Here is a 19,352-nt window from a genome sequence, read left to right as displayed (position 1 = left end):
TAGAGAAAGATCAGTTCTGCCTTTTTAAGGGATAGAGGTGGAAACGGAAGTGAATTACTGAAGGGACTCTTTCACACATCTACCAGGTTATACAGTCTGTCCTCAGTGCTAACAAGGGATTTACCTTTTCTAGAGATTAAAATAGTTTAGCTGCAAATCCTATTTACTGCATGCTTTTGGAGGTGCAGACTGATGTCCCGACAATTTTACTTGGAGTGATTTAAGGAATCATTGCCATCATCTCTTCATTACTTCTCCATGAGCTGCATTAACAGATTTCATGGGTACTGTAGTCCCTTTCACTGTCCACTCAGCCATTATAGAGAGCCAGTGAAGAGGGTTGCAGCTGGCTTTATGCTAGATAGACAGTAACTCCTCCTGAGAGGTGATAATTTCTTGAACTAGTGTGCTTGCTTCTACAGCAGTTGTGTGACTGTGGTCTGAATGAATTCTCACACTACTAAATTAAATGGAAGCCAAGTTTTGGTCTCTAGAATTAACTGGATCTTACTGATCTTCCCAATATGCAGCCAAAATTCTCATCTACATCGTACATTTTTTGCCATATTGCTTTTCTGATCTGCAAGTGCATATTAATTTGTTGCTGGTTTTCAGTCCTTGAAAGGCAATCTATTTTTAATTTGCCAGAGTATTAAATGTGTTTCTATAGTAATTTGTATTTATTATGGTGCCTAATAGATCTGCAGCATGACTGTGTCAAAAAGGTGACATCAGCCTTCCACTATGTGGAGCAAAGTGCCAATAAAGGGAGTGTCTTGTGATCGTCTGATGGGGTGAGAGAGTCTTTTCTCTCCAAGGAAGACAGAGAGTGAAGTCCTTTGTTTTTTAATACCCTTTTTAACACAAAAGAGGCTTATCATACAGACAGGCTGCAGCTAATTTTTTGTATCTTGTCTTATTTATATGTTCCTTTTTTAAGAGCAAGCACAGAGTGTCATCTAGCATCAGTGGTTAGGAGGGAGTTAGCCAAGTCCAGTTTACAACTTTCATTTTTTTATTGCTTTCCATCTTGTCCCTAGTCAGGTGAACAGGAAAATAAGTAAAGGGAAATATACTCTTACTTGATTCTGTCTTCTTATCCTTTCGATTACAGAATTCATTAAGACTCAAGATAGATTTAAAACTCATAACAATATTTTACTGCTTCATAAAAGGAATGTTGCTTACACTTCGTGCATTTGTAGAGATTAAGGGGATTAACTGGTACCATAACTTCCTGCCCTTTGCATGCTTTCTTGCAGTGCTTGCACAGATGGCTTACAGCATCTTTGATGTCCTAAGAATTCTTAATGCTTTTATGCCCTTCTCTTTTTTTCTTTTTAGTGTGGAAGTATGGTTTATCTTATTTAGAGATTTTCAGTACTTCAGCTGATCAATTTAGATGCCTCCCTTTAGTATTTCTAAAGGAAAACTTGCACATTAAAGCATGCTATAAATTCACTACAAAATCATAGTTGTATTAGGCTCAGATTCACAAAGGGATATTACTGATGAAATTTCATTCTAAGTGAAGTTTAGACTTGTAACTTACAAAACAGTTCACCAAAGTTTCACCTTGCTTTTAACGATAACACACAAGCATTTTAAGTTCTGCTGCTGCGCATGCCTACAGATGCTGTCATTTTGGTTGAGTCAGACAACTGCCAGCTATACAACTGCCAGCTATTTTCAGCCTAAATCTGTTTTAAATCATGAATCTCCTGCATTTACCTTTCAGAAGGACCTAAGGAGTTGACCTCACTACTGAAGAAGAGTACAAAGGAGAGGATGTGGAGGTGTTAGTGCTACATTTTACATAGTAATGTAGGGGAAATAGTATATGGCCAGGAAAGGGAAGGCCTTCTTTAGCCTGAAGGATTTTAAACCACTTCTCCTATTTTTTAGAGAAGTACCCTAAACATCTGGCTGCAGGCAGCTTCCTGGTGAAGCTGTGCTGCTGTGCACCAGCAATGCAAAATTAATGGGATAGAAAGGAAAGGAGAATAAGCAAGAAGGATCTTGACCCTATCATCCACTGAATAGGATACTTCTCTAGGAGGGGAGTGGATTCTCTTCCAGAAACTGCTTTTACAATTCGCATTTTCCTCCTCCACTTATTTCCAAAGAAAGCAAAGTTTGGAGTGCTTTTTCTGACCATCGGTATTTCATTATTCTCTTAGCATCTGCTAAGTTTGGCTTTTCTGCACATTTATTTCTGTGGCTGAAAGCAACTCTGAGATCTTATTTGCCTTTCATTTGATGCACTCATAACTATTGAGTGTCAGTAAACAGACTTTTAAGGTTTTTCTGATGATATTTGTTACTGGGGCTAAAAAGAGCAGGCTCAACTGAATATATATGTCCTCTCTGTCTTGTAAGCACAATGCAGAATACTTCCTTAACTCTAGATGCCAGAAAGTTTAATAGTTCATAGCCTTCTCTTCTGATCTTCTCTCCTCTCCTAGCAGAAAACAGCAGTCAACACAAAAGTTGAATTCTGGGCTAACAGAGCTTATCTCAAAGCATCAGTGTGAAAACAGTCTGAACAACATTCTTTCATAGGTCTCTGTAGATGACACGTGAGGCTGACAAAGTGAAAAGCCCTTCAGCTTCCAGGAACAGAAGCAAAGAGACTTTTCTGAACATCAGGACTGGTAGACTGTTGCACTCTTGTTGCTTTTTATCCATATAATGTCAACATTATCCAGAGAGCAGACTCCCGTTAATGAAGCCTGGAACTTTCCCCATCTGTCTCACTAAATGCCACTTGGAACAAGCGCCTTTTCATTTGACAATAAAATCAATGAATGAAATATTAGAAGCTTGAAAGATATGATGTGCAGAATTCATTATGGGAGTTGCTGTGTTTCAGTGGACAGCAAGTCTTGCCCTATCTTCCCGTTACCATCAACATATCTACTTAATGAAACTGGCACCTTCTGTTAATCTCTCACCTCTTTGCTTTTAAACTTTAACTCTTTTATAAGACTTTAAAGTCTCCCTGGCTCAGAGCTGTGTAACAAAACTGAGCATTCTCTGTGAACTGTTTGGCTTACATTTTTGATCTGTTTGTCACAATTAAAGCCAGATCTGCACTAACTAAATAATTAAACAACAGAGAGAGAAAAGGAGCTTAAGTTGATTTTCATAACACTTATTTTTATCCCCTTATTTAGTTCTTCCTCTTTGCTCTGAGGTTCTTCAGAACAAAAGGAATCACTCAGTGCTAAGCCAATAAACAGCAAAGAAAGGCAAATGACAGTGCTGAGATGGACTTCAGTTAAACACCCTAAAACCTCTGGAACTATCCACAAAGATTTATTTGAAAAAGATGAAGGAATTTTTCATATTCCTTCATATTCCTTTATTTGAAAAAGATGAAGGAATGAAGGAATTTTTCATATTCCTTCTTCCAAGACCTATTTGATTCTCTGTCAGGAATATTAACCACTTCATTGTCATTCTAGCCAGATGTGTCATATATGTAGTGAACAGCTGAAAACTAAGAAAGTAAGCAGTAATTAATGTTTAATGGCAATCCATGCAACATACACTACTATTCACCCTGGAAGTTCTAAGTGCTGTATAAGTGGCAGCTAGATAATTTTATCTTTGTGTGAGTCTTGACTCTCTTGTAACAGACAGCGTTATTACATGCTAGGAAAACTGAGTCAATGCTATTTATGGTTTCGAATTGAGTTTATCAGTAGACACAGTTTCAGCAGGAGAACACCTCAGCCAATTCGCCTTGCAAATCCCTTTGTCTCCAGAGTGCAGGTTAAAAGAAAGAGAAGGACATAGAGAAAGAATGGTCATATTCAAACTTAAGAGCAATTCTCTGCGTGTGTATTAGCTATTTGCAGTGCTCCATCTCTTGCAGTCAAAATAACGTGCAGCCCTGCAGCAGGACAAAGTTTTCCATTCTGTTCTCCAAGTTGTTCCTTTCCACTTATATGCGCATCCTATATTTAGCCTGACTGCAGAATCATGTCCTACTTAGAGAGGCTGAAGCTCAGCAAAGAGGTGGCCCATCTGTGATTGCGCAGCAACTCAATGATAGAATGAGCAACAGATCCTGAGTCTCTTGTGCTCATCACTAAAACATGAGGCATCTTGTTTGGCTCTGTACAGCCACTGCTTTGTTGCATCAAGCAGAAGCATCTCTTGTTCGATGGGCTCAAGATGCAAAACAGCAAATTGTTGTTTAGTATCAGAGTTCTATCAACACTTCCCAATATAGGACTAATTGTCCTTAGCCATTAGATATGAAAAAATGTTTACCGTGTCATGTTACCATCTGATACTCTCAGTGCATAAATCATTCTTAGCCGTAGTGGTTGTGAGCTCTAACCTGTCTCGCAGCCCATAATTAACAGGATGAGGTGAGCTCTTTACATAAACAAACTGATTGTCAGTATAATAAGTGCCGTTAATAGCATTGTCAAGAAGTGCCAGGCAGGTAGCAGCATCTTACTGCAATCTGTGTCTACTGAAGAGAACACTCCTGAATTTTCATCTTGAATAATTTGCCTGGTTAAGCCACATAGCCAAAGGGAAATGCAGAGCTTGTTTATTTTTTAACAGAACTGAACCCAACAAAGGGGAAAAATAATGTCAACATAGCTGGATTTCAACACCACTTACATTAACTTGGCAACCTTTTTCACATTAAGTATGTGGCAGCAGCCCTTTTCTACCAAATACAGCCCTGTGTTTTTGTTTTTGGGTTTTTTTTACTTAACACCAAAAAAACAGTCCTTTTCACTTTATTCATCTTGGATTTTTTTCTGTAATGGTTTCTACATTCTGGGACTTCTATGATGCTCAGAAAAAGTACTTGTGAGACATATTTACTGATTTCTACTGATATCTACGGATTTCATACTTCTGATTTTTTGTGAGACATACTTACTGAAATGCTTACGAACCTTCCTGGTGTATCCATCAGTTTGGAGGATTTGTTCCTTTTAAGTAAAAAGGAAGAGAGTTTACTATCCTGCTGTTTATATTCGATAACCACCTAAGAGGATATAAAGTAGAAAGCTGCCCACAATTGCCACGAGCAGTCTCTGGAATATTAGAAAACTCATATCCTTCTGTCTCTAATTCATTGTTAATAAATAACAGTTTGCTGTTCTAACACTTACTACCGAAACCTGATAAAGTATAGTGAAGTAGTGATGGATCAGTAGTGAGTTATCCTCATTTTACAGAAAAAAAAAGAGACAAACAGCCGACTGCTAACCTCTGTTACTCTGGGGTGAATCTGAGTTAAATTTGTTCAATTAAGTGAGGCAACTCGAGATTTACCTTGCTACAGCTGAAATGAACAACTGACTGAATGTCAAGAGGAATGTGAAGAGAAGTGGCCAGAATCCCAAGGGACTTATCCGAAGTAAATTTATGGCAGAGCAGAATGTAGCATTCAGGGATGTGGTGAGAAAAAATCAGCCATTAGCAGACCAAATAAGCTGAGAGCTGGTCAGAAGATGAGATGAGTGGAATTTCTAAATGATTATTGGGCAGCGATAGTAGCTTAGGCACTAGACCGCTAAAAAGGACAGTATCTCTCAGTATGTAGAACAGTGGTGTGGGTCTCGAAAGTCCTGTCACTTCTTCATAGATCATCACTCATCTCCCATTTGACCTCGAAAAAGTCATTCTATGACTGCCTCAGTTTCTCCAGTTGGAAAGAGTTCTGTCATTTCCTTTGTAAAGCACTACTCATGAAAGGCATTGCATAAGAGTTAGATTACTGATTACACATTGCATCCAGCTGCTCAGCTTCCCATTACTGAGATGTGTTTCACAGATGGGATTTGTGCCAACCAATATGTGCATCTCAGGACCTTATCCCCTTTGTAAAATGGATAAAGTTATGACAGACAGAGTCATGGTGCATGGAAAGTTACTTTCATGCTCTTCACACACTCGTCCAAGACAGTTTTATTTCATTAACTTTGGCAGCAAGAAAAAAAGAAAGCTTTTTTTATTCAGTGATCACATATTCCTGCATAGGACAAATTCGTGCCATGGTTTTAACAGCCTGTAAGTTCCTAAAGCACTGGGCACAGTCATTTGGAGATAACTTTTCCCTCAGACCTTTGCCTGAATACTAGAACGAGTGGATTGGAATTGACTTTGTAAGGACATTTTGCTGATTTCAAATAAAGAAGCTGTCAATTTTATATAAGCATTTCTATGTTTGTTTTATATTAAATAAATCAAAATTTAAATGGGAGACTACAATAGGGGAAAAGCAGTTTTAGGACACACAATCTTTAGCAGCCACTGGTGTGAATAAAAAAGTGAGATGGGTAGTCAGAACAGAGAGTACATCTCAGTGACCTCCTCCATCCTGGTTAGCAGAATACCCATGGTCTGAAAGGGTTCATGTCAAGTTTTCTTTAGCTGTTAATTAGGTGGCAGTTCTACTGCTGGGACATGTTGTGCTATAAACAATGACATAAAAACTGAAATGAGAAAGGATAGGCTCAGCAGCACTTGAAGCTGGCATGGATATCTCCTTGGTCTGGGTTACAGTGTCATAACTGTCCCTCTGTGGTCAGGCTCGTTCTTCTCCAAACTCCATGCTAGATCAGTTTTCCTGACAATGCTTCGAGTATGTCCTTTCCTGCCAGGCAGGAAACAAACAAAAACTTCTGTGCCTGTCCAAATCATAGCATCTTTGAACTCTTTTTAAGTTGCAGACAGTGCCTGAGGCCTGTTGTTATTGCCTTGCCATTGTCACACAAAACCTTAGAAATCTTCGTTCCAGAGTGAAAGGTTTATTCCATGCTTACTCTTTTGTGCTTGGCTGCTGAGAATCCGTTTCCTTGAAACTGTGCAGATGAAAGTGTTGCAAACATTAATGACAGATTTGCTAGCTTTGCTGCATTTTGCTTGACTCCTCACTGTCCTCTTCCTTTCCTAACAAGCTCCTTGGAGGAGAGAAGATGAGGGGAAACCCAGTATATTCTCTTCTTTTGATTAATTTCACTCTTTCATCTTTCCTTATGCTGATGAATCACAGATGTAGCTCTTTACCCCAATCTCTCTCAGTCCAATTTTGTATACTTCATGCTTTTGATCGCCTTTTGTGTCATTGTCAGCTCCAACTGCATTTGACCTAAGTTGGCTCTATTACTCAGGCCCATGAACTTAGGCTGTGTTTTGACTGTGCCTTTTGAATCCTCCCTCAAACCACCTACGGAACACCTGTCATGTTTCTTTCTGTACTGACTTTCAAAACTCTTGCTGAATTCTTCTCCAGCCCAAGCAGCTGTTAAGCTGTTACTTCTTTTACCATGGCCACACCACCACCTCTCAGTACATACAGAAGGCAGCTGATACCATTTTTTAGATTCTTGTTCCAACATTGCCAGTGTCTTCTTTTATTCCTTTCACTAATTCCTTTCTCCTGGCCCATCTTGTCTTTCCCTGCCTGCTAGGTACTGCATCTACCTCTACTTCACTTATCTGTCAATCCTTTCTTATCATGTATTAACTGCTTGTCTCCTCTCTTCTCTTCCTGGCACCAGTCTGCTATCCAGTCTGCCATTCCTGTGGAGCCATGCTCTCTTCTCTTGAGACAGTCCTGCAATAGCTTCAGTGAGCTACTTTTCAACTGCTTCTCATTCAGGCTGATCTTTAATAACTCTCCATGCAGTTTCTATTTCTGAGAAGTTGGTCCAATAAGAAGAGCACAGAGGCTGTTGGGAAGCAGCAATGTACCTGATGCAAATGAAATATCAAATAACAAAGTTAAACTTTTGTGGCAGGCATATTGCCCTGAAACTCTGTTGACTTTTCCGCATGTAAAAGATAAGCTCTTCATGACAGAAAATGCCTCTTCCTATACCTACCTACATACACATACACATATATATGTATACACATGTATACATATGTATACACATGTATACACATGCAGTTCATATGTATATAATATATATATGCATACATGTGCACATAGGGTATATATGTGAAATAAATGCACAGGAGAGGTAAAGCATTTCAATTCTGTTGAACATAGTGTGTCCTGCACTGTACAACATATGAGAAAAATGCCATCTCATTTCCTAGGGACACACAGGCTTGTGCTACAGGGCACACACAAGATTTCTCATCCATATTTTGCACTGGATTTATGATAAAATTTCTAAAAACTTTGTAGAGGGAAGTGCTAAAGATTTTTTGTGCTAGAAGTATATTTCCAGAGATGACTCAGGGAATTTGCTGCAAGAGAAGAGAGTCTGATCCAGGGACGAGAGAGGGCATAGAAGTAGAACACAGGAGTGAGTTTGGGAGCAGGGAGAAACATGAATTGATACAGACAGAGCAGGAATTTCACAGGGAATCAATAGTGAGGATGAAAAGCTTGAACTTGACAGTGATCCGAAGAGATGAATGAGATATGTGGCAGGAGAAGAGAAAGATTTTAGAAACCACATATTTTGTATGGACAGGTGCAAGATCAGAGACTGGAAGGTCGTAGAGGAAGGATCAGAGTCAGGGAAGACTAGCATGAAGTGCCAGACATTCAGCTGCTATAACTCAGCATAAGTAGACTGATTTCATTGAAATGATGCAGATTTCTGCCATGCGGATGTGGCTTCACATATATAATGATCATTTCAGAAAGGAAGGTGTGCCTTATGCAGGTATTCAAGAGATAAAGCAAAAGAAATTGGGAGAAGGAGAGAGAAGGAGAGGATGGGAAAGTACATTAATGAAAGAGTTTTACTCAGAGTTGTGCAGAAAATAATCCAGCTTGATTTTACCATTACAGATTCTGCTAGTCCGCTCATATAAAAAGCAGAATAGGAAAAGCTTGTTCATGATCTTTTTCATTGTGAAACATCAAATGAAACTAGCAGATACCAGATTCAAAATAAATAAAATCTGGTACTTCTTCAGGTGAGTCATGTGCCACAAGTTGCTGGAAGTTGGTAGAGCCCTCTGAGAAATGCCACCATACAGCTACCCTGTTATTATACTCTTAATTACACAGCTGCTACTTGCTACTGTGGGAGACACAGTACTGTGCTGGATTGAGTTTTAGACTAGCCAGGTGCAGCCATTATTATACTTTAGATATGAACAGTTAATACTTCAAAGTGCTTATGTTTACATGATGTGAGGCACACAAAATGGGGAAGGGGTAAAAGAGCTATTGTTATCCACATTTTTTTAATGGAGAATCGAGCAAGAGGCTGTTACGTGACTTGTCCAGGATCACACAAGAAATCAGTATCAAAGTTAGGGACTGAGATGAGATATTGGGTCTCCTTCAATGCCTGAGTTATAGGATCATCCTTTCCCCTTGATTAGCCACCAAAAATCTATGAAGTGAAAAGAGAACTGAAGGCATTGAGTTGTCAGGCTTAGAAGTATCTGTTTTTCCATGGAAACCTCCTTCTAGCAACAGCTAAGCTTTTGCAAGGAGAGAAGCACTTCTCATCATGTGAGCTGTCAGAGAGCTATACTGTGCAAAATACTGTAGGTGTGTAGCTGCCTTCTAGAGGAAGTCTCGTCCCGCAGCCAGGTGGAATACAGCCTGGATCTGGGCAATCCAGCTGTAATTCTGCCTGCTTGATAATTTTTCACCATGGTCATGCCAGAATCATAGCTGTGTTTTCTGTTGTCTGGCTGTTAGTGGTGATATATGTATAAGTAAGAAAGACAGCTTTATTTTCATAAGCTAACTTGTGCGTGGAGTAACAAAGAGCGAGAAGAGTGCACTTAATCATAACTGTAGACCCAGAGCAGAAAACAATGACAAAGTTCTTGTTGTTAGTCATGGTGTTTTATTATAATAACTCTTAAGAAGAAGAAAGAGGCAGTTCAGAATACTGAACAATTCAAATTCATAATGGTAGCCACAGTGTTCTCATTTGCTGAAAGAATAACTCTTTCACCCTTGCCTTTTACAAAGGCTTTGGTGGCAGGGAAGATCAACACTCTCACCTCCAGAAATCTGAATTCAGATTCTGGTACGATCAGAGGTGAAACAAGACTGGTGAAATACCAACTAGGAAGTTTCATTCACATTGCAAAAGCAGGCCCAACAGCACTGTAGCCTTTGCTTGGGAGACTTAAGTTAATCAAAAGCTAATAGTGCAAAGTTTCAGCAGAACTGCATATGCCTCATGGGGAAGACAGGAAGAGTGGCAGAAGGACAAGTCAGAGCAGAAGCCAGAGAACTGTGGACAAGGAAAGTTTTCATTGTGCCTGCTCACACTGTGCATTGCTTTGGCCAGTACCTCATTTCTATGACTTCCTAATGCAGCTGAGAAAGTAACTAACTAAATGAAATGACTGGTAGTACTCAAATATGTTAGATAAATTTTTTCACTCACAGTGATCATTGATATCAAAATCTTTTGATGAAAGTTTTGACAGAAACATTTTTAGTTGTTCAAAACCAGAATGGCAAAAATTTATGATTTGGATTATTTTTTGAACTTTTAAATACATAGAATAATGTGGCATATAAGTTATATATTATACTTCTATATTACATATCATGTTGTTCAATACTATTGAAATGGGGTGTTGTATATTGTTAATATAAAACATTTAGATATGATTATGCTGATGGTTGCAAATCAAAATATTTTGGGACCTCTTTTCCAGAAAATATTTCTGAATTTCAGTTTTTTATCCCAATTCAGAATGAAAGCATTTTTTGGAATCATCAAAATTTGCTATGCAGCTAAAGTTCAGTTCTGATCAGTTCTGCCCTCAGTTGAGATCATAGAGATAACGTAAAGGGAAAAAAAATTGGTATTCTTCTTTGGAAGAGACAGCAACACCATCCCAGACTAGAAAAAATGGAAGCATAACTAGTGAAGGTACTAAATGTATCTTCATAACTTTCTCCAAGATGGCTTGGGAGGCAAGTCATTTCATCTGCCTAATGAGATTTTATATACCAGTAAGAGTTATAACAAGTTATATGATATATTAGCCTAGGACAGCACCTGAACATTTGTGCATTCCCAGGTGGCTGCAAAAGCAAACTGAAATGTGTTAGCTAATACATTTTACTTTGTGAAAAGCCAAAAGGGCAGGTACAGGCAGTTATTCCAGCTCAGTTGATACAACATAAATCACATTATCTTATCCATGTATCTGAGCTCTAAAGCTTGCATGTTAATTGCTGCCTTCATCTATGTCCCATATCAAACTCCCAGAAGTGCTGTTGAGAGCAGGATTTGTTCTGGTGCCTTTAAAAATACAGGGGAAAAGGGGAAGGAAATGATACTGCTACAAGAAATATATGGAAATATAATTTCCTAAGCCTTCCAGTCTATATTGATATGAGAAATACTAACTGGAAAATAAGTATTTCAAGGGTATATTTTTAGAACTGAGATTTTGAACTAGCAGGTGGGAAAGCAAAGCCATTAACAAGCAGCAAGGTTTGTTCATTTCTTATTATTTGTCAGTTTGAAGGCTGAACTCTGTGACTTGTTTGGCAACACATGGGGCTAAAATAATGAAAGCAGATTGATGCTCCATGGTAAGGAAGTTCAATATCAGCTTCTTGCAAATAGAATTCTAACATTTCTTTTGATGTTAGCAGTACTGTCCTCAAAAGGATCTGCTGACTGCTGAGTTGTGAAATGTGCTATTAGAGTATGGGCAGGGTCACTCTCTTCCTACCAGCTGTGCCATTACATTCCAGCCCAGCTGCACCTGAATTTTTTACTGTTTTTCTCACCCTTTACTAGCCATGGTAGTTTCTTATTTTGATTTATTCTACCTCATCTGTAAGGGAGTGGTTTATAAAGAATAGTCAGCCTTCTAGCACAGGATCAACAAGTGTTAGTTTAAATCTGTGCCCCTAGGCCTTTTCTGACTAAGACTTGTTTCAATCAGTCAAGATCCCTTTCATATTTCCTCACAATATATGGCCCATCGAGCCTCATTTGCTGTCCAGTGTGTTCTGTGTGTCTCACAGGCTGAGAAATCCTACAGTTTGTTTGGAGAAAGAGCAGACCTTCCTTTCAGCAGTTGCTTAGGATGCATCTGCCTCTAACTTGAATTCCTCTCATTTTCTTATGCACTGTGCTCTCCTAATACTACCAGTTTTGAGTAGCACCAGTGGGGTGATAAATGCATGGTGGGCTTTTAGATGATCCTTTCCCCTCTCACCTAGATTTCTCACCTTTTTTAAAAACTAGTGAAGAATTATAATGTGGAAAAAGAAATATATAGTATACAATGGAAAAGGAGAGACATCACTAGAAAATGAGAGCTGGTGAGGATGGGTGTGTTGTGACTGGGATAGAGTAGGCTGATCCTGAACAGTGGTAAGGAGTGCACTCAGTAATCTCTCAAAGTCATTTCTAGATTGATTTTCATTCACTCCTTGAATGCTTTTGTAATGTGCAGTTCTGCTATATTTGTTAAATGCATTGGCAACTCACTCCTCCTTACCCCTTACACTCTTTGAAACTGGTGACCTAACCCATCCTAACTTCTTCCTGGCTGTTTATGAAATTAAATGAATCTTCTGTCTGTGTGTCTTGCTTCACAGCCCAGTCTCTCTGTGACCATACCAAATTTTAGTAATGCAGACAATGGCTCTACATATGCAGCATAGAATGATAATTTAATACTTTCAGTGCAATGCTGTGGCCCTACACCCAGTTTTACTAGCATATCTGAGATTTGGAAATGTTCTTGCAGAGCATGATATTTAACTGATTTCTAGAAAGGTTGTAAACAATTTCCAATCCCAGTCATACTGCCCTTACTGAGTGTGTCCCTCTGTCAAAATACCATTCCCTCTGTCAAAACACCATTCCCCTTCCTTTCTTTGTTTAAATCCAAATGCAGTTTTTTCCTTCCCTCCTTCACAAGAGCACCATTTCAATCACTTCTCTTATTTACATTTTATACAGCACATCTCAGGATAGATAATTAAGTCCTTATCTATACAAACATTCACTTTTCAGTTGATTTTTAAGCAGTGCAAACCTTCTAGACACATTTGATTTAAAACACGTTTTACTCTAGCTGAAACCAGCTGCTAATCAATGTAAGCTAAACCAAAATAAGCCCATCTAAAGCTGAAATCATAATTTCACACAGGCATTACCTAAATGAGTTTTAAATTACTCTCTTGAATTAAAACAGTGCAACTTTCTTATGTAGGTAAGCCCTTAGAATTCAATATTTTCTAGAGCAAAAGGGATTTCCTTTGTGGCTGAGAAAAAAAACCTGAAACCATTTTGGGGGGGAGCATGGGAAAAGAATAATTTATTATATCAAGCTTTGTTCTTCAATTATATTATCTCTATCAGAGTATAAACAGATCTTCATATTAGATGATCATTTTACCAACACTTACGTCTCACCAGGAGTGTTCTTCATCATTGTATTCCAAAATCAAGCAGCATTCAGATTTGTCTGGGTGATATATTTTTGTCAGCACGGCAAAGTTTCCCACAGTGTTTAATTACTCAGACTAGCCAGGGGAGAAGGAAAGAAATGAACCGTGCTGAGTTTGCTGTGCCAGGATTGTTTTCTGTTACATAACTAGGCATCTTCCTAATGCATGAAAGGAAGGCAGCCTCAGAACTGCTGTCTTCTGTTTCCACTGACTGTCCCACTCCAGATTTTGTGTTTACCATTGACTGACTGCCTTTTTTTTAATGATGTGTTTGTAATTTGCTCATTTCCAGGGCAGCAGGTTCTTGGCTTGGTGGAGAACCAAAGTGACTGGTATCTGGGCAACCTCTGGAAGAATCATCGTCCCTGGCCAGCACTTGGGAGGGGCTACAATACAGGTAAGCCCTGAGGGCTTTCTTTGAATTAACATTTGCATTGAAGGTGGAATTTACCTCCTGGTATAGAGTATGATACTGTACCTCCTTCCCAACCTACCTCAAAATTTGCAGCTTAGAGTAGTAAAAATGATGTAGTGTGATGCGTTTTGGAGTTTCTGCTTCTATGCTGCTCTATGGGGAACATGTTCTTTCTCTAAATAGTCTTAAGAGAGACATCCTTTGGGGAAGGACAGAGCTTTTCAGTAGTAGTCTAACACATCCTAAGCACATCTCTTAAAGATTTCTCTCTATGATGAGCACCTGAAGCATATGTAGGCCCAGCAAGAGGGAAAGAATAGGAATTAAGGCTCATCTTCTGTAGAGAGGTAAATGGTATCACAAAATGTCAGCCTAGTAACGATATAACTCCTGCAGGACAGCAACAGGGTCATAATTCTCCTAATAAAATGCAAACCACTGGCCATCAATTTCTGCTACTGTGAGAAAGGAATAAAGGCACTAGATCAGAGAATTTATTAGGTTATGAGAGACAGGTCTTCCCACTGATTTGTGTTTGGTATGTGAGAAAACATAGCAGGTGCATAAAGAACACACACATACATCTAAATCATTTCAATGCTAGGCTTTATGCACTGGTGCAGTGAGTGAGGTTCCCTCTCTATCTGTAATAAAAGGGCAGAACAGATGGTGAAGGCTCCATTTAGAAAAGATGAGTCTATTTAAATACCTGTACTATCAGAAAATGATTCACCATGATAGTGGTTTTGCTGTGCAGAAATATGCAGGATTCAACTAAACAGGCTAACTAGAAAAGGATTGCACACAGTTGTAGCTGGGTCATTTGTGTTTCTATATTCCTTTGTGTATTGGGGGGAATCATGCCAGTTTTTGTGAATTTGAATTTCAGCCTTTGCAAAACATCTCTGTTCTCTGGAAATGTTCAAAAGAATAACCTAATAGAACTCAAATAGATATGGATGTAAGATAATGGCAAATGAGGTTTGTTTCCTGGTTCTCTACTCACCAGAGTAGAAGTACATATATTAAGGCTTGGATTGCCCCCACCCCCAAATACATGAGACAGAGCTAAGTTTCATGGGTTTGCCATGATACCTGAAAGCTCACATTATACATAATTGAAACTTGTCAATGTCAATTATGTCCAGTGTTATAGCATAAAGCAGTATCTTTTGTTCTTCTGAAAGATGACCACCTTTTATAATTACTTTCTGTTGCAAATTTACCTTTTCCTTTCTGCCATTTTAATGCTGGTAGAAAAAAATGTGGCACAACTACGTAGCATTAAAGTAACCAAGAAATGCATGGTATCTAAAATGTAATTATGTAAATAATAATTCTGTAAAGCTTTCATTTATATTGTCATAACTTACTGATCCAGGTTTTTTTTAAGAGTGCCAAATGTCAGTGTATCACAAAATTCTTCTACTGGAAGCAAAACTAATTGGATATCAATGGTCTTTCACATTTATTGTATGTGTTAATTTGTGTTGAGTGTAAATACATAGCTACCTGTCCATGAATAATCTTGCCCATGATTTTAGTCTGTTCACAATTTCTTTCTTCAGACAACTCACATGCAGTTATGAAAACTTTTTTTTTTTTAAGAGACATAGAAAGAAAACCAAAAGCTAGATAATGAATGGAGGATTGCATAGGTGATTGTAATAAGTGGAGTTACATTTTTTCATACATGCAACAAGGGATCACTGCAAGCTCTGAGAGGTAGCAAATGATATGTTATTGACAGAATCAGAATAATTTGCTGTAATTTTTTTTTTACTTAAATTCATTGTTTGTCTCAGTAATGTAGCAGAGATTGGAGGTATAAATCTCTCAGGGAAGAAGAAATAGCAAAAGAAACTGGGGTTTGTTTGATGTATTCAGCAAATTAAAATAATTGACACTGAAGACAACACTGTGGCCAAGGAGGATTCAGAAAACTAAAGGAGGGGGCAAAAGAAAGATTATAACTCTAAGCAAAATTCATGACCAAAGCTGGGCCAGGAAAGGGAAAATTCAGAGCTTCAGGTATTTAAAGCAGTATTGAGGAACAGTAAAAGAGACCCCAAAACCCTGGAACTTTAATGAGCTCAAAAAAGACAAATCAGAAGGAAGGTATGAGAGATTGTGCTCTTGGGAGAGTGTTTTACTACAGTCTTAAGCTGTAGTCTTAAAAAGAGAGATTTTTATGTGGGTCTCTTCAGCCAGGTCCAGCCCTGGAAGATTTGATGCAGAAGCACTCCTCTGAGTCAAAACTCTTCCACTGCCTTCCACTGCTTCCTCCCTAATCCTAAACCATATAATTTTTCACTCACCTCTTCCTTTCTATGTCTCAGCCAAGCTGGACAGCATGTAGATTGGGAGAGTCTGGAAGGCAAATACATTAAAGCCAAAGTTCTATTTGTTTCTTCTCCACTAACCCTTTAAACCTAGTAAGCATATGAGTTCTCCTATTCCTGTGTGCCCAGACCAAATCTCCAGACAGCCAATGAAGATATTGAAGGAAAGTTTTTTGTTTGGTTGCCTCTTGCTCATTTGCACAGGCAGATAATCCAAGTCACACTTCAGTCCATGATAATATAATCTTAGGAAAAGCAGACCAAACTCAAAGTCAATAATAAAAGTCAGATAATTTCGTCTTGCGTAAAATGTTCTTAGTTAGACCCATTCTTTATTCGCAGTGTTTGAGACAACATTCACTTCCTCAGGCCATTTTAAACACTTATTTCTGTGCCACAAAGGTACCAGAGCTTCTTCTGAACCTCATTCACCAAAACTCAGTAAGCTACCTTACCAAATACTCTTTGTATATGACACCCACTCCATTTTGCCTGTCTGCACTGAGATTAACACTTACAGGCCCATAGTATGTTAGTTAAAACGCACACTTCACTCTGTGTAATCTATATTGTTTTTTACTGACTAAACTGTGCTTTTGAAAGTATTGCCTAAACTGCACTATGATTTTTCTCTTTACAGATGCTAAACTGACAGCTCCAGAATTGCTCTGTATGGTTTGATGTTCATTTCTGGAGTAATGGCCATCTTAATCCTCAGAAAAATATTTTGTCAAAGAAATTCTAAACATAAAAGCTTTTAGCGCTTTGTCTTCATTATATTTTCCAGCATGGTGGAGAATAGCTTTTAAAAGCTGTTTCTGGTGACTCTGTTGTCATGATTTTAGGCCACTTCCTCAGGTGATGTAAATCTCTCTTGGCTTCTCTGGCTTTACTGCATCTTGCCCAACTTACAGCAACTGAGAATCTGTCTCCGAGTCTTTCAAATGGAGCTTTAGAATGGATCAATCTAAATTATACCAGGCGATATATTCAGTGCAGAGGTTTCAGAACCCAGGAGAGTTTAGTCTCTTGACAATAATGTCCATTATTCCCGAGACAACTCAGAATTCATTTTCTATCATGCCACAGCACAGGAACCATTTCTTAGAGTGACCCTTTCCACCATGAGGTCTGTAAAAATCTTACAGTAGTAGAGACTGTAAAAATTAATGCCAAAACAGAACAAGAACAATACTAAACTGAGGAAAAAACTAACACTTGAAAAACTGAGGAAGTTTGGCTTTGTTTTTGTTTTTAATTAGAAAAGTGTAAGAGCCTTAGACTCAAACTGTTTTCCTAGGTTAATATTTCAGTTATCACTGGAAATGTAGCTATACTATGTATGCTCTGTACTGTTTTCAGATCTAAATTTTTTTCTTATGTTTTCTGACTCTGAGAACAGCCATCTTGGTCCGCACCAAGGACTGACTAGGGATGTGAGCCCATGGGTCTTGAGACAACCCATTTCTATCCTCTGTAATTTTGGATCACAAATTGTGCTTCTTCATGATGATACTGTGCATCTTCAATGCAGAAAGCAGATGACTGGTAGAGAAAGGCAGAATAGGGGTGTGTGTGTGCGTGTGTGTGTGTGGGTGGGTGTGTGTGTGTGTGCGTGTGTGTGTGGGGGGGGGTCCATGGAACTGTCTATGGTCCTGATCCAGAAAAGCAGTAACTGCCTGCATCTGTGCTCTGCGCACTTCACTGTTAGTGTGAACAGCTAGGCACATGTGTTTTCAGAACAAGTTTTCACTGAACTGAATACTATGATATCGGACCTGATGTTAAGAAGTGCTGAACACTTTTAAGTAGACATTTCTGTTTTTCAGCAAGTCTCACAATTAACGCTTTGAATAGATACTGTTGCCTAATTCTGTATAGATCTGTTACCAAAATACCTTTTTTCCCCTGGAAGCCTCAGAATTCTATGAGAGCCATCTGTATATAATTTACAAGTTATATTCTATAACTGCTGACTACCACTAGCACTTTTCTCCATGGTCTAGAGAAAGGAATATATTGTTGTTTGAAAGAGGCGATTTTTGAGAATTTTCTTAATGGATTAAGAAGTCAGAGAACTCATGGGTTTTTGAACCCTTAAATACATCAGTCCCTGACAAAGGAGAATGTCACTTGATTTAGCCATGCCTGCTCTAAAAGCCATTGCAATACTCCTACCTCCCATTACATAAAACATTAGTCACTTTTGGTACCAGTCATTCAGGAATTGCTATCCTTATGATTGGTTGTAAGTAGCCTTTGAAAACAGATGCAAAATACATTTTAATGATAAAAAAAAAAAAAGAAAAAACAAGAAAAATGAGTTCCAACATCACTATCAAGGCAAAAAGTAATACTCTCTTCACCTACTTCACGCTGTACTAATTGTTCAGATTTTTGAATTAGATTGTTATTTCTGTAAGTGACTATGAGCTCACTCAGCAAATTTTGTGCAATAGTGCAAAGCGTACTTATGTACATGTGCTTTATGCTGCACAAAAATGCATTCAAAGTACAGGTATCATGCACATTATACAGGAAGTATTTTAGGAAGTGTCCACACATTGGTGTTTTTAGGCTCAACAAGAAAGCTGTCTGTTTGTGTCAATGTTTGGAAGCTGAAATGGTAATTCTGCTTTTGATGGCCACCTCCCTATTTTTGTTGGCTGTAATCTTTAGCTTGCATTTAAAAATAACCTATCTAAAAGCTGACTACTTGCAAGAATATCTTCCTTGTCAGCCTTTCTCATTCACTACCTAAAGCATGTGATGTACCGAGAACTTGTTTACAGCACGCTTGACATTTCTGAAATGCAGGTCAATATGTATTTGATTTTGAAAATGGTGCCTCCAGTTTGAGAGGCCTATCCACATAATAATGGGATTGCTGTGACTGAATTAGTCCTCTGTTCATTGCATTTTCTAAGATATATCCTCTGCTCCTTGGCAATTAAATCTATCAGGCTCTGCAATAAATGCATTTTTTTTAAAACAACACCTGACTTTATTTACACTGACAACTTTCATCTCCTAAGAAACCTGTGATGAAGAGTCAATGGCATTCAGACAGTCCATACCAGATTCTAGTTTCCATAGTACTGGGGTAAATAAAAAGTAATTCGTTTGAGTTGGCTGAATTGTCCAAGGTTTGTGTTTTTAGTGATTTGACCTGAGTTCATAATGTAGATCT

The 19,352-nt window shown here is 38.4% G+C and overlaps 1 protein-coding gene across 1 annotated transcript in view; it reads left to right on the top strand.

Annotated features, from left to right (window-relative positions):
- LOC112970328 (LARGE xylosyl- and glucuronyltransferase 1) overlaps positions 1-19,352 on the top strand; it is a 196,367-nt gene that overhangs the window by 120,112 nt on the left and 56,903 nt on the right. The window contains exon 6 of the mRNA XM_026074588.1: positions 13,698-13,802. Within this exon, the coding sequence (XP_025930373.1) occupies positions 13,698-13,802 (105 nt within the window). The remainder of the gene's footprint in view (positions 1-13,697; positions 13,803-19,352) is intronic.

Source organism: Apteryx rowi, unplaced genomic scaffold (genome assembly GCF_003343035.1).
Source record: "Apteryx rowi isolate R43461 unplaced genomic scaffold, aptRow1 scaffold_390, whole genome shotgun sequence".
NCBI classification, from domain to species: Eukaryota; Metazoa; Chordata; class Aves; order Apterygiformes; family Apterygidae; genus Apteryx; species Apteryx rowi.
The sequence above is the reverse complement of the archived record's forward strand: the minus strand, read 5'-3'. Positions and strand labels throughout refer to the sequence as shown.